At 53.1% G+C, this 15219-nt stretch overlaps 1 protein-coding gene across 3 annotated transcripts in view; it reads left to right on the forward strand.

The window, feature by feature from the left end:
• LOC106592529 (protein Jade-3) overlaps positions 1 to 15219 on the forward strand; it is a 56986-nt gene that overhangs the window by 11107 nt on the left and 30660 nt on the right. For all 3 annotated transcript variants that reach the window (XM_082956673.1, XM_045687223.2, XM_045687222.2), the window contains 3 exons: positions 468 to 527; positions 2319 to 2401; positions 13287 to 13444. In XM_082956673.1, coding sequence (XP_082812799.1) covers positions 479 to 527; positions 2319 to 2401; positions 13287 to 13444 — 290 coding nt within the window. In that variant the 5' untranslated portion in view covers positions 468 to 478. The remainder of the gene's footprint in view (positions 1 to 467; positions 528 to 2318; positions 2402 to 13286; positions 13445 to 15219) is intronic.

Raw genomic sequence — 15219 nt, forward strand, 5'->3', positions numbered from 1 at the left:
GAGTGATGAGCTCTATAGCAGAGAGTCTCTGGCCCCCTCCCAGTTAGGGGGAGTGATGAGCTCTACAGCAGAGAGTCTCTGGCCCCTTCTCGTGCCCTTCCTCGTGCCTCTCCTCGTGCCTCTCCTCGTGCCTCTCCTCGTTCCCCTTCTCGTGCCCCTTCTCGTGCATCTCCTCGTGCCCCTCCTCGTGCCCCTCCTCGTGCCCCTTCTCGTGCCCCTCCTCGTGCCCCTCCTCGTGCCCCTCCTCGTGCCTCTCCTCGTGCCTCTCCTCGTGCCTCTTCTCGTGCCCCTTCTCGTGCCTCTCCTCGTGCCCCTCCTCGTGCCCCTTCTCGTGCCCCTCCTCGTGCCTCTCCTCGTGCCTCTCCTCGTGCCCCTTCTCGTGCCTCTCCTCGTGCCTCTCCTCGTGCCCCTTCTCGTGCCTCTCCTCGTGCCTCTTCTCATGCCTCTCGTGCCTCTTCCCCCTGTAGGATACGTCAGGATGAAACGTCTCAGGTCTTCAAGCAGCAGTGACAGTTCTGACAATGAGAGTGAGTTCACTTTCTGCATAAACTTCATGACCTAAAACGACATGTGATTGTTTAGAATTTTTTTTTTATACCTAGTTGTCTTCGGAAAGTATTCAGACCCCATGACTTTTGACACATTTTGTTACGTTTACAGCCTTATTCTAAAATGCTGAGGAAATGTTATTTAATACAATCTACACACACTACCCCGTAATAAAAGAGAGAACCAACTTTTTTGACATTTTGATTGGACTCCACCTGTGGTAAATTCAACTGATTGGACATGATTTGGAAAGGCACACACCTGTCTATATAAGGTCCCACAGTTGACAGTGTATGTCAGAGCAGAAACCAAGCCATGAGGTTGAAAGAATTGTCTGTAGAGCTCCGAGACAGGATTGTGTCGAGGCACAGATCTGGGGAAGGGTACCAAAACATTTCTGCAGCATTGAAGGTCCCCAAGAACACAGTGGCCTCCATCATTCTTAAATGGAAGACGTTTGGAACCACCAAGACTCTTCCTAGAGCTGTCCGCCCGGCCAAACTGAGCAATCAGGGGAGAAGGTCCTTGGTCAGGGAGGTGACCAAGAACCCGATGGTCACTCTGACAGAGCTCCAGAGTTCCTCTGTGGAGATGGGAGAACCTTCCAGAAGGACAACCATCTCTGCAGCACTCCACCAATCAGGCTTTTATTGTAGAGTGGCCAGACGGAAGCCACTCCTCAGTAAAAGGCTCATGACAGCCCGCTTGGAGTTTACCAAAAGGCACCTACAGGACTATCAGACCATGAGAAACAAGATTCTCTGGTCTGATGAAAAAAGATTGACCTCTTTGGCCTGAATGCCAAGCGTTACGTCTGGAGGAAACCTGGCACCATCCCTACGGTGAAGCATGGTGGTGGCAGCATCATGCTGTGGGGATGTTTTTCAGCGGCAGGGACTGGGAGACTAGTCAGGATCAAGGGAAAGATGAACGGCGTAAAGTACAGAGATCCTTGATGAAAACCTGCTCCAGAGCACTCAGGACCTCAGACTGGGGCGAAGGTTCACCTTTCAACAGGACAACGACCCTAAGCACATATCCAAGACAATGCAGGAATGGCTTCAGGACAAGTATCTGAATGTCCTTGAGTGGCCCAGCCAGAGCCCGGACTTGAACCTGATCTAACATCTCTGGAGAGACCTGAAAATAGCTGTGCAGCGACACTCCCCATCCAACCTGACAGAGCTTGAGAGGATCTGCAGAGAAGAATGGGAGAAACTCCACAAATACAGGTGTGCCAAGCTTGTAGCGTCATACCCAAGAAGACTTGAGGCTGTAATCGCTGCCAAAGGTGCTTCAACAAAGTACTAAGTAAAGGGTCTGAATACTTATGTAAATGTGATATTTCATCTGATAAATTAGCAATAATTTCTAAAACCTGTTTTTGTTTTGTCATTATGGGGTAATGTGTGTAGATTGAGGGGGGGGGGGACAAATACATTTTAGAATATGACTGTAATGTAACAAAATTTGGAAAAAGTCCAAGGGTCTGAATAAGTGTTTGTTGCATGTTTTGCATTTTCATCTTGACAAAAGAAACAGCTCAGGCATGTACCACCAGGGTTGGCTCAAGTTGAAACGAAGCCAGTCAATTCAGGAAGTTTTAAAATGTTTGAAATAAATAGCTATTGAAAATAAAGGACTTTTTTTTTTTTCTCGATTGAATTGTAATTTTAGTTTACTTCCTGAATTGACTGCCTTCCTTTAGAGTTGAGCCCAACCCTGGCATGTAACGTCCTGTTCCTCTCTCAAACTCCCTTTTACTTCAGGTCCTTCCACCTCATTCTGCTCCTCCAACAAGTATGGAAGTAAACCTGGAACCCCCGCTCCCATGCCCAAGAAACCAGCAGAGGTACAGTATGAGAAGGACACCGTTTCCTGTCTATAGGCTGGTTATCTCTCAGGTTCTTCCTTAATGACAACTCAATAGGGCTCTGGTCAATAGTCTTGCACTGTTTAGGTAATAGGGTTAGGGTTAGAATGTCTCTGTCAGTCTGTTGATACCCTCTCTCCTCTCTCCCTAGGGTAGAATGTCTCTGTCAGCCTGTTGATACCCTCTCTCCTCTCTCCCTAGGGTAGAATGTCTCTGTCAGTCTGATACCCCCTCTCCTCTCTCCCTAGGGTAGAATGTCTCTGTCAGCCTGTTGATACCCTCTCTCCTCTCTCCCTAGGGTAGAATGTCTCTGTCAGTCTGATACCCCCTCTCCTCTCTCCCTAGGGTAGAATGTCTCTGTCAGCCTGTTGATACCCTCTCCTCCCTCCCTAGGGTAGAATGTCTCTGTCAGTCTGTTGATACCCTCTCTCCTCTCTCCCTAGGGTAGAATGTCTCTGTCAGCCTGTTGATACCCCCTCTCTCCTCTCTCCCTAGGGTACAATGTCTCTGTCAGCCTGTTGATACCCTCTCTCCTCTCTCCCTAGGGTAGAATGTCTCTGTCAGCCTGTTGATACCCCCTCTCCTCTCTCCCTAGGGTAGAATGTCTCTGTCAGCCTGTTGATACCCTCTCTCCCTAGGGTAGAATGTCTCTGTCAGTCTGATACCCCCTCTCCTCTCTCCCTAGGGTAGAATGTCTCTGTCAGCCTGTTGATACCCTCTCTCCTCCCTCCCTAGGGTAGAATGTCTCTGTCAGCCTGTTGATACCCTCTCTCCTCCCTCCCTAGGGTAGAATGTCTCTGTCAGCCTGTTGATACCCTCTCTCCTCTCTCCCTAGGGTAGAATGTCTCTGTCAGTCTGATACCCCCTCTCCTCTCTCCCTAGGGTAGAATGTCTCTGTCAGTCTGATACCCCCTCTCCTCTCTCCCTAGGTTAGAATGTCTCTGTCAGTCTGTTGATACCCTCTCTCCTCTCTCCCTAGGGTAGAATGTCTCTGTCAGCCTGTTGATACCCTCTCTCCTCTCTCCCTAGGGTAGAATGTCTCTGTCAGTCTGATACCCCCTCTCCTCTCTCCCTAGGTTAGAATGTCTCTGTCAGTCTGATACCCCTCTCTCCTCTCTCCCTAGGGTAGAATGTCTCTGTCAGTCTGATACCCCCTCTCTCCTCTCTCCCTAGGGTAGAATGTCTCTGTCAGTCTGATACCCCCTCTCTCCTCTCTCCCTAGGGTTGAATGTCTCTGTCAGTCTGATACCCCCTCTCTCCTCTCTCCCTAGGGTAGAATGTCTCTGTCAGTCTGTTGATACCCTCTCTCCTCTCTCCCTAGGGTAGAATGTCTCTGTCAGCCTGTTGATACCCTCTCTCCTCTCTCCCTAGGGTAGAATGTCTCTGTCAGCCTGTTGATACCCCCTCTCCTCTCTCCCTAGGGTAGAATGTCTCTGTCAGCCTGTTGATACCCTCTCTCCTCTCTCCCTAGGGTAGAATGTCTCTGTCGTCTGATACCCCCTCTCCTCTCTCCCTAGGGTAGAATGACTCTGTCAGTCTGATACCCCCTCTCCTCTCTCCCTAGGGTAGAATGTCTCTGTCAGCCTGTTGATACCCTCTCTCCCTAGGGTAGAATGTCTCTGTCAGCCTGTTGATACCCCTCTCTCCTCTCTCCCTAGGGTAGAATGTCTCTGTCAGTCTGATACCCCCTCTCTCCTCTCTCCCTAGGGTAGAATGTCTGTCAGCCTGTTGATACCCTCTCTCCTCTCTCCCTAGGGTAGAATGTCTCTGTCAGTCTGATACCCCCTCTCCTCTCTCCCTAGGGTAGAATGTCTCTGTCAGCCTGTTGATACCCCTCTCTCCTCTCTCCCTAGGGTAGAATGTCTCTGTCAGTCTGATACCCCCTCTCTCCTCTCTCCCTAGGGTAGAATGTCTCTGTCAGCCTGTTGATACCCTCTCTCCTCTCTCCCTAGGGTAGAATGTCTCTGTCAGCCTGTTGATACCCCCTCTCCTCTCTCCCTAGGGTAGAATGTCTCTGTCAGCCTGTTGATACCCCCTCTCCTCTCTCCCTAGGGTAGAATGTCTCTGTCAGTCTGTTGATACCCTCTCTCCTCTCTCCCTAGGGTAGAATGTCTCTGTCAGCCTTTTGATACCCTCTCTCCTCTCTCCCTAGGGTAGAATGTCTCTGTCAGTCTGATACCCCCTCTCCTCTCTCCCTAGGGTAGAATGTCTCTGTCAGCCTGTTGATACCCTCTCTCCTCTCTCCCTAGGGTAGAATGTCTCTGTCAGTCTGATACCCCCTCTCTCCTCTCTCCCTAGGGTAGAATGTCTCTGTCAGCCTGTTGATACCCTCTCTCCTCTCTCCCTAGGGTAGAATGTCTCTGTCAGTCTGATACCCCCTCTCCTCTCTCCCTAGGGTAGAATGTCTCTGTCAGCCTGTTGATACCCTCTCTCCTCTCTCCCTAGGGTAGAATGTCTCTGTCAGTCTGATACCCCCTCTCTCCTCTCTCCCTAGGGTAGAATGTCTCTGTCAGCCTGTTGATACCCTCTCTCCTCTCTCCCTAGGGTAGAATGTCTCTGTCAGCCTGTTGATACCCCCTCTCCTCTCTCCCTAGGGTAGAATGTCTCTGTCAGCCTGTTGATACCCTCTCTCCCTAGGGTAGAATGTCTCTGTCAGTCTGATACCCCCTCTCCTCCCTCCCTAGGGTAGAATGTCTCTGTCAGCCTGTTGATACCCTCTCTCCTCCCTCCCTAGGGTAGAATGTCTCTGTCAGCCTTTTGATACCCTCTCTCCTCTCTCCCTAGGGTAGAATGTCTCTGTCAGTCTGATACCCCCTCTCCTCTCTCCCTAGGGTAGAATGTCTCTGTCAGCCTGTTGATACCCTCTCTCCTCTCTCCCTAGGGTAGAATGTCTCTGTCAGTCTGATACCCCCTCTCCTCTCTCCCTAGGGTAGAATGTCTCTGTCAGTCTGATACCCCCTCTCTCCTCTCTCCCTAGGGTAGAATGTCTCTGTCAGCCTGTTGATACCCTCTCCTCCCTCCCTAGGGTAGAATGTCTCTGTCAGTCTGTTGATACCCTCTCTCCTCTCTCCCTAGGGTAGAATGTCTCTGTCAGCCTGTTGATACCCCCTCTCTCCTCTCTCCCTAGGGTAGAATGTCTCTGTCAGCCTGTTGATACCCTCTCTCCTCTCTCCCTAGGGTAGAATGTCTCTGTCAGTCTGATACCCCCTCTCTCCTCTCTCCCTAGGGTAGAATGTCTCTGTCAGCCTGTTGATACCCCCTCTCCTCTCTCCCTAGGGTAGAATGTCTCTGTCAGCCTGTTGATACCCTCTCTCCCTAGGGTAGAATGTCTCTGTCAGTCTGATACCCCCTCTCCTCTCTCCCTAGGGTAGAATGTCTCTGTCAGTCTGTTGATACCCTCTCTCCTCCCTCCCTAGGGTAGAATGTCTCTGTCAGCCTGTTGATACCCCCTCTCCTCTCTCCCTAGGGTACAATGTCTCTGTCAGTCTGTTGATACCCTCTCTCCTCTCTCCCTAGGGTAGAATGTCTCTGTCAGCCTGTTGATACCCTCTCTCCTCTCTCCCTAGGGTAGAATGTCTCTGTCAGCCTGTTGATACCCTCTCTCCTCTCTTCCTAGGGTAGAATGTCTCTGTCAGTCTGATACCCTCTCTCCTCTCTCCCTAGGGTAGAATGTCTCTGTCAGCCTTTTGATACCCTCTCTCCTCTCTCCCTAGGGTAGAATGTCTCTGTCAGTCTGTTGATACCCCCTCTCCTCTCTCCCTAGGGTAGAATGTCTCTGTCAGCCTGTTGATACCCTCTCTCCTCTCTCCCTAGGGTAGAATGTCTCTGTCAGCCTTTTGATACCCTCTCTCCTCTCTCCCTAGGTTAGAATGTCTCTGTCAGTCTGATACCCCTCTCTCCTCTCTCCCTAGGGTAGAATGTCTCTGTCAGTCTGATACCCCCTCTCCTCTCTCCCTAGGGTAGAATGTCTCTGTCAGTCTGATACCCCCTCTCTCCTCTCTCCCTAGGGTAGAATGTCTCTGTCAGTCTGATACCCCCTCTCTCCTCTCTCCCTAGGGTAGAATGTCTCTGTCAGTCTGTTGATACCCTCTCTCCTCTCTCCCTAGGGTAGAATGTCTCTGTCAGCCTGTTGATACCCTCTCTCCTCTCTCCCTAGGGTAGAATGTCTCTGTCAGCCTGTTGATACCCCCTCTCCTCTCTCCCTAGGGTAGAATGTCTCTGTCAGTCTGTTGATACCCCCTCTCCTCTCTCCCTAGGGTAGAATGTCTCTGTCAGCCTGTTGATACCCTCTCTCCTCTCTCCCTAGGGTAGAATGTCTCTGTCGTCTGATTCCCCCTCTCCTCTCTCCCTAGGGTAGAATGACTCTGTCAGTCTGATACCCCCTCTCCTCTCTCCCTAGGGTAGAATGTCTCTGTCAGCCTGTTGATACCCTCTCTCCCTAGGGTAGAATGTCTCTGTCAGCCTGTTGATACCCTCTCCTCCCTCCCTAGGGTAGAATGTCTGTCAGTCTGTTGATACCCTCTCTCCTCTCTCCCTAGGGTAGAATGTCTCTGTCAGCCTGTTGATACCCTCTCTCCTCTCTCCCTAGGGTAGAATGTCTCTGTCAGTCTGATACCCTCTCTCCTCTCTCCCTAGGGTAGAATGTCTCTGTCAGTCTGATACCCCCTCTCCCTAGGGTAGAATGTCTCTGTCAGCCTGTTGATACCCTCTCTCCTCTCTCCCTAGGGTAGAATGTCTCTGTCAGCCTGTTGATACCCTCTCTCCTCTCTCCCTAGGGTAGAATGTCTCTGTCAGTCTGTTGATACCCTCTCTCCTCTCTCCCTAGGGTAGAATGTCTCTGTCAGTCTGTTGATACCCTCTCCTCCCTCCCTAGGGTAGAATGTCTCTGTCAGCCTGTTGATACCCCCTCTCCTCTCTCCCTAGGGTAGAATGTCTCTGTCAGCCTGTTGATACCCTCTCTCCCTAGGGTAGAATGTCTCTGTCAGTCTGATACCCCCTCTCTCCTCTCTCCCTAGGGTAGAATGTCTCTGTCAGTCTGTTGATACCCTCTCTCCTCTCTCCCTAGGGTAGAATGTCTCTGTCAGCCTGTTGATACCCTCTCTCCTCTCTCCCTAGGGTAGAATGTCTCTGTCAGCCTGTTGATACCCTCTCTCCTCTCTCCCTAGGGTAGAATGTCTCTGTCAGTCTGATACCCCCTCTCCTCTCTCCCTAGGGTAGAATGTCTCTGTCAGTCTGTTGATACCCTCTCTCCTCCCTCCCTAGGGTAGAATGTCTCTGTCAGCCTGTTGATACCCCCTCTCCTCTCTCCCTAGGGTACAATGTCTCTGTCAGTCTGTTGATACCCTCTCTCCTCTCTCCCTAGGGTAGAATGTCTCTGTCAGCCTGTTGATACCCTCTCTCCTCTCTCCCTAGGGTAGAATGTCTCTGTCAGCCTGTTGATACCCTCTCTCCTCTCTTCCTAGGGTAGAATGTCTCTGTCAGTCTGATACCCTCTCTCCTCTCTCCCTAGGGTAGAATGTCTCTGTCAGCCTTTTGATACCCTCTCTCCTCTCTCCCTAGGGTAGAATGTCTCTGTCAGTCTGTTGATACCCCCTCTCCTCTCTCCCTAGGGTAGAATGTCTCTGTCAGCCTGTTGATACCCTCTCTCCTCTCTCCCTAGGGTAGAATGTCTCTGTCAGCCTTTTGATACCCTCTCTCCTCTCTCCCTAGGTTAGAATGTCTCTGTCAGTCTGATACCCCTCTCTCCTCTCTCCCTAGGGTAGAATGTCTCTGTCAGTCTGATACCCCCTCTCCTCTCTCCCTAGGTTAGAATGTCTCTGTCAGCCTGTTGATACCCTCTCTCCTCTCTCCCTAGGGTAGAATGTCTCTGTCAGTCTGATACCCCCTCTCTCCTCTCTCCCTAGGGTAGAATGTCTCTGTCAGTCTGATACCCCCTCTCTCCTCTCTCCCTAGGGTAGAATGTCTCTGTCAGTCTGTTGATACCCTCTCTCCTCTCTCCCTAGGGTAGAATGTCTCTGTCAGCCTGTTGATACCCTCTCTCCTCTCTCCCTAGGGTAGAATGTCTCTGTCAGCCTGTTGATACCCCCTCTCCTCTCTCCCTAGGGTAGAATGTCTCTGTCAGTCTGTTGATACCCCCTCTCCTCTCTCCCTAGGGTAGAATGTCTCTGTCAGTCTGTTGATACCCCCTCTCCTCTCTCCCTAGGGTAGAATGTCTCTGTCAGCCTGTTGATACCCTCTCTCCTCTCTCCCTAGGGTAGAATGTCTCTGTCGTCTGATTCCCCCTCTCCTCTCTCCCTAGGGTAGAATGACTCTGTCAGTCTGATACCCCCTCTCCTCTCTCCCTAGGGTAGAATGTCTCTGTCAGCCTGTTGATACCCTCTCTCCCTAGGGTAGAATGTCTCTGTCAGCCTGTTGATACCCCTCTCTCCTCTCTCCCTAGGGTAGAATGTCTCTGTCAGTCTGATACCCCCTCTGTCCTCTCTCCCTAGGGTAGAATGTCTGTCAGTCTGTTGATACCCTCTCTCCTCTCTCCCTAGGGTAGAATGTCTCTGTCAGCCTGTTGATACCCTCTCTCCTCTCTCCCTAGGGTAGAATGTCTCTGTCAGTCTGATACCCTCTCTCCTCTCTCCCTAGGGTAGAATGTCTCTGTCAGTCTGATACCCCCTCTCCCTAGGGTAGAATGTCTCTGTCAGCCTGTTGATACCCTCTCTCCTCTCTCCCTAGGGTAGAATGTCTCTGTCAGCCTGTTGATACCCTCTCTCCTCTCTCCCTAGGGTAGAATGTCTCTGTCAGTCTGTTGATACCCTCTCTCCTCTCTCCCTAGGGTAGAATGTCTCTGTCAGTCTGTTGATACCCTCTCCTCCCTCCCTAGGGTAGAATGTCTCTGTCAGCCTGTTGATACCCCCTCTCCTCTCTCCCTAGGGTAGAATGTCTCTGTCAGCCTGTTGATACCCTCTCTCCCTAGGGTAGAATGTCTCTGTCAGTCTGATACCCCCTCTCTCCTCTCTCCCTAGGGTAGAATGTCTCTGTCAGTCTGTTGATACCCTCTCTCCTCTCTCCCTAGGGTAGAATGTCTCTGTCAGCCTGTTGATACCCTCTCTCCTCTCTCCCTAGGGTAGAATGTCTCTGTCAGCCTGTTGATACCCTCTCTCCTCTCTCCCTAGGGTAGAATGTCTCTGTCAGCCTTTTGATACCCTCTCTCCTCTCTCCCTAGGGTAGAATGTCTCTGTCAGTCTGATACCCCCTCTCCTCTCTCCCTAGGGTAGAATGTCTCTGTCAGCCTGTTGATAGCCTCTCCTCCCTCCCTAGGGTAGAATGTCTCTGTCAGCCTGTTGATACCCCCTCTCTCCTCTCTCCCTAGGGTAGAATGTCTCTGTCAGCCTGTTGATACCCTCTCTCCTCTCTCCCTAGGGTAGAATGTCTCTGTCAGCCTGTTGATACCCCCTCTCTCCTCTCTCCCTAGGGTAGAATGTCTCTGTCAGCCTGTTGATACCCTCTCTCCTCTCTCCCTAGGGTAGAATGTCTCTGTCAGCCTGTTGATACCCCCTCTCCTCTCTCCCTAGGGTAGAATGTCTCTGTCAGTCTGATACCCCCTCTCCTCTCTCCCTAGGGTAGAATGTCTCTGTCAGCCTGTTGATACCCTCTCTCCCTAGGGTAGAATGTCTCTGTCAGTCTGATACCTCCTCTCCTCTCTCCCTAGGGTAGAATGTCTCTGTCAGTCTGTTGATACCCTCTCTCCTCTCTCCCTAGGGTAGAATGTCTCTGTCAGTCTGTTGATACCCTCTCTCCTCTCTCCCTAGGGTAGAATGTCTCTGTCAGTCTGTTGATACCCTCTCTCCTCTCTCCCTAGGTTAGAATGTCTCTGTCAGTCTGTTGATACCCTCTCTCCTCTCTCCCTAGGGTAGAATGTCTCTGTCAGTCTGATACCCCCTCTCCTCTCTCCCTAGGGTAGAATGTCTCTGTCAGTCTGATACCCCCTCTCTCCTCCCTCCCTAGGGTAGAATGTCTCTGTCAGTCTGATACCCTCTCCTCTCTCTCCCTAGGGTAGAATGTCTCTGTCAGCCTGTTGATACCCCCTCTCCTCTCTCCCTAGGGTAGAATGTCTCTGTCAGCCTGTTGATACCCTCTCTCCTCTCTCCCTAGGGTAGAATGTCTCTGTCAGCCTGTTGATACCCTCTCTCCTCTCTCCCTAGGTTAGAATGTCTCTGTCAGTCTGTTGATACCCTCTCTCCTCTCTCCCTAGGGTAGAATGTCTCTGTCAGTCTGTTGATACCCTCTCTCCTCTCTCCCTAGGGTAGAATGTCTCTGTCAGCCTGTTGATACCCTCTCTCCTCCCTCCCTAGGGTAGAATGTCTCTGTCAGCCTGTTGATACCCTCTCTCCTCTCTCCCTAGGGTAGAATGTCTCTGTCAGCCTGATACCCCCTCTCTCCTCTCTCCCTAGGGTAGAATGTCTCTGTCAGTCTGATACCCCCTCTCCTCTCTCCCTAGGGTAGAATGTCTCTGTCAGCCTTTTGATACCCTCTCTCCTCTCTCCCTAGGGTAGAATGTCTCTGTCAGCCTTTTGATACCCCCTCTCCTCTCTCCCTAGGGTAGAATGTCTCTGTCAGTCTGATACCCCCTCTCCTCTCTCCCTAGGTTAGAATGTCTCTGTCAGTCTGATACCCCTCTCTCCTCTCTCCCTAGGGTAGAATGTCTCTGTCAGTCTGATACCCTCTCTCCTCCCTCCCTAGGGTAGAATGTCTCTGTCAGCCTGTTGATACCCCCTCTCTCCTCTCTCCCTAGGTTAGAATGTCTCTGTCAGTCTGTTGATACCCTCTCTCCTCTCTCCCTAGGGTAGAATGTCTCTGTCAGTCTGTTGATACCCTCTCTCCTCTCTCCCTAGGGTAGAATGTCTCTGTCAGTCTGTTGATACCCTCTCTCCTCTCTCCCTAGGGTAGAATGTCTCTGTCAGTCTGATACCCCCTCTCTCCTCTCTCCCTAGGGAGGAATGTCTCTGTCAGTCTGATACCCCCTCTCTCCTCTCTCCCTAGGGTAGAATGTCTCTGTCAGCCTGTTGATACCCTCTCTCCTCTCTCCCTAGGGTAGAATGTCTCTGTCAGCCTGTTGATACCCCCTCTCCTCTCTCCCTAGGGTAGAATGTCTCTGTCAGCCTGTTGATACCCTCTCTCCTCTCTCCCTAGGGTAGAATGTCTCTGTCGTCTGATACCCCCTCTCCTCTCTCCCTAGGGTAGAATGACTCTGTCAGTCTGATACCCCCTCTCCTCTCTCCCTAGGGTAGAATGTCTCTGTCAGCCTGTTGATACCCTCTCTCCCTAGGGTAGAATGTCTCTGTCAGCCTGTTGATACCCTCTCTCCTCTCTCCCTAGGGTAGAATGTCTGTCAGCCTGTTGATACCCTCTCTCCTCTCTCCCTAGGGTAGAATGTCTCTGTCAGTCTGATACCCCCTCTCCTCTCTCCCTAGGGTAGAATGTCTCTGTCAGCCTGTTGATACCCCTCTCTCCTCTCTCCCTAGGGTAGAATGTCTCTGTCAGTCTGATACCCCCTCTCTCCTCTCTCCCTAGGGTAGAATGTCTCTGTCAGCCTGTTGATACCCTCTCTCCTCTCTCCCTAGGGTAGAATGTCTCTGTCAGCCTGTTGATACCCTCTCTCCTCTCTCCCTAGGGTAGAATGTCTCTGTCAGTCTGATACCCCCTCTCTCCTCTCTCCCTAGGGTAGAATGTCTCTGTCAGCCTGTTGATACCCTCTCTCCTCTCTCCCTAGGGTAGAATGTCTCTGTCAGTCTGTTGATACCCCCTCTCCTCTCTCCCTAGGGTAGAATGTCTCTGTCAGTCTGATACCCCCTCTCTCCTCTCTCCCTAGGGTAGAATGTCTCTGTCAGTCTGTTGATACCCTCTCTCCTCTCTCCCTAGGGTAGAATGTCTCTGTCAGCCTGTTGATACCCTCTCTCCCTAGGGTAGAATGTCTCTGTCAGTCTGATACCCCCTCTCTCCTCTCTCCCTAGGGTAGAATGTCTCTGTCAGCCTGTTGATACCCTCTCTCCTCTCTCCCTAGGGTAGAATGTCTCTGTCAGTCTGTTGATACCCTCTCCTCTCTCTCCCTAGGGTAGAATGTCTCTGTCAGCCTGTTGATACCCCCTCTCTCCCTAGGGTAGAATGTCTCTGTCAGCCTGTTGATACCCCCTCTCCTCTCTCCCTAGGGTAGAATGTCTCTGTCAGTCTGATACCCCCTCTCTCCTCCCTCCCTAGGGTAGAATGTCTCTGTCAGTCTGTTGATACCCTCTCTCCCTAGGGTAGAATGTCTCTGTCAGTCTGATACCCCCTCTCTCCCTAGGGTAGAATGTCTCTGTCAGCCTGTTGATACCCCCTCTCTCCTCTCTCCCTAGGGTAGAATGTCTCTGTCAGTCTGATACCCCCTCTCCTCTCTCCCTAGGGTAGAATGTCTCTGTCAGTCTGTTGATACCCTCTCTCCTCTCTCCCTAGGTTAGAATGTCTCTGTCAGCCTGTTGATACCCTCTCTCCTCTCTCCCTAGGGTAGAATGTCTCTGTCAGCCTGTTGATACCCTCTCTCCTCTCTCCCTAGGGTAGAATGTCTCTGTCAGTCTGTTGATACCCTCTCTCCTCTCTCCCTAGGGTAGAATGTCTCTGTCAGCCTGTTGATACCCTCTCTCCTCTCTCCCTAGGGTAGAATGTCTCTGTCAGTCTGTTGATACCCTCTCTCCTCTCTCCCTAGGGTAGAATGTCTCTGTCAGTCTGATACCCTCTCCTCCCTCCCTAGGGTAGAATGTCTCTGTCAGTCTGATACCCTCTCCTCCCTCCCTAGGGTAGAATGTCTCTGTCAGTCTGATACCCTCTCCTCCCTCCCTAGGTGTTCAGGAAAGACCTGATCAGTGCCATGAAGCTTCCAGACTCTCACCATGTCTCCCCTGAAGACTATTACCTGCTGGGGGACACCTGGAGACAGGAGTGGGAAAAGGGGGTGCAGGTGCCAGCCTTCCCCGAAACCATCCCACACACCTCCATCAGGTAACCATCCCACGCGCCTCCATCAGGTAGCCATCCCACGCGCCTCCATCAGGTAGCCATCCCACGCGCCTCCATCAGGTAGCCATCCCACGCGCCTCCATCAGGTAGCCATCCCACGCGCCTCCATCAGGTAGCCATCCCACGCGCCTCCATCGGGTAGCCATCCCACGCGCCTCCATCAGGTAGCCATCCCACGCGCCTCCATCAGGTAGCCATCCCACGCGCCTCCATCAGGTAGCCATCCCACGCGCCTCCATCAGGTAGCCATCCCACGCGCCTCCATCGGGTAGCCATCCCACGCGCCTCCATCAGGTAGCCATCCCACGCGCCTCCATCGGGTAGCCATCCCACGCTCCTCCATCGGGTAGCCATCCCACGCTCCCTCCATCAGGTAGCCATCCCCACGCGCCTCCATCGGGTAGCCATCCCACATGCCTCCATCGGGTAGCCATCCCCACGCGCCTCCATCGGGTAGCCATCCCACGCGCCTCCATCAGGTAGCCATCCCACGCGCCTCCATCAGGTAGCCATCCCACGCGCCTCCATCAGGTATCCATCCCACGCGCCTCCATCGGTAGCCATCCCACACGCCTCCATCAGGTAGCCATCCCACCGCCTCCATCAGGTAGCCATCCCACGCGCCTCCATCAGGTAGCCATCCCACACGCCTCCATCAGGTAGCCATCCCACGCGCCTCCATCAGGTAGCCATCCCACGCGCCTCCATCAGGTAGCCATCCCACGCGCCTCCATCAGGTAGCCATCCCACGCGCCTCCATCGGGTAGCCATCCCACGCGCCTCCATCAGGTAGCCATCCCACGCGCCTCCATCAGGTAGCCATCCCACGCGCCTCCATCAGGTAGCCATCCCACGCGCCTCCATCAGGTAGCCATCCCACGCGCCTCCATCGGGTAGCCATCCCACGCGCCTCCATCAGGTAGCCATCCCACGCGCCTCCATCGGGTAGCCATCCCACGCTCCTCCATCGGGTAGCCATCCCACGCTCCTCCATCAGGTAGCCATCCCCACGCGCCTCCATCGGGTAGCCATCCCACATGCCTCCATCGGGTAGCCATCCCCACGCGCCTCCATCGGGTAGCCATCCCACGCGCCTACATCAGGTAGTCATCCCACGCGCCTCCATCGGGTAGCCATCCCCACGCGCCTCCATCGGGTAGCCATCCCACGCGCCTCCATCGGGTAGCCATCCCACGCGCCTCCATCGGGTAGCCATCCCACGCGCCTCCATCGGGTAGCCATCCCACGCTCCTCCATCAGGTAGCCATCCCACGCGCCGCCATCAGGTAGCCATCCCACGCGCCTCCATCAGGTAGCCATCCCACGCGCCTCCATCAGGTATCCATCCCACGCGCCTCCATCAGGTAGCCATCCCACGCGCCGCCATCAGGTAGCCATCCCACGCGCCTCCATCAGGTATCCATCCCACGCGCCTCCATCAGGTAGCCATCCCACGCGCCTCCATCAGGTAGCCATCCCACGCGCCTCCATCAGGTATCCATCCCACGCGCCTCCATCAGGTAGACATCACACGCGCCTCCATCAGGTAGCCATCCCACGCGCCTCCATCGGGTAGCCATCCCACGCGCCTCCATCGGGTAGCCATCCCACGCGCCTCCATCAGGTAGACATCACACGCGCCTCCATCAGGTAGCCATCCCACGCGCCTCCATCGGGTAGCCATCCCACGCGCCTCCATCGGGTAGCCATCCCACACGCCTCCATCAGGTAGCCATCCCACGCGCCTCCATCAGGTA

This window comes from Salmo salar, chromosome 10 (genome assembly GCF_965601325.2).
Source record: "Salmo salar chromosome 10, fSalSal1, whole genome shotgun sequence".
Taxonomy (NCBI): Eukaryota; Metazoa; Chordata; class Actinopteri; order Salmoniformes; family Salmonidae; genus Salmo; species Salmo salar.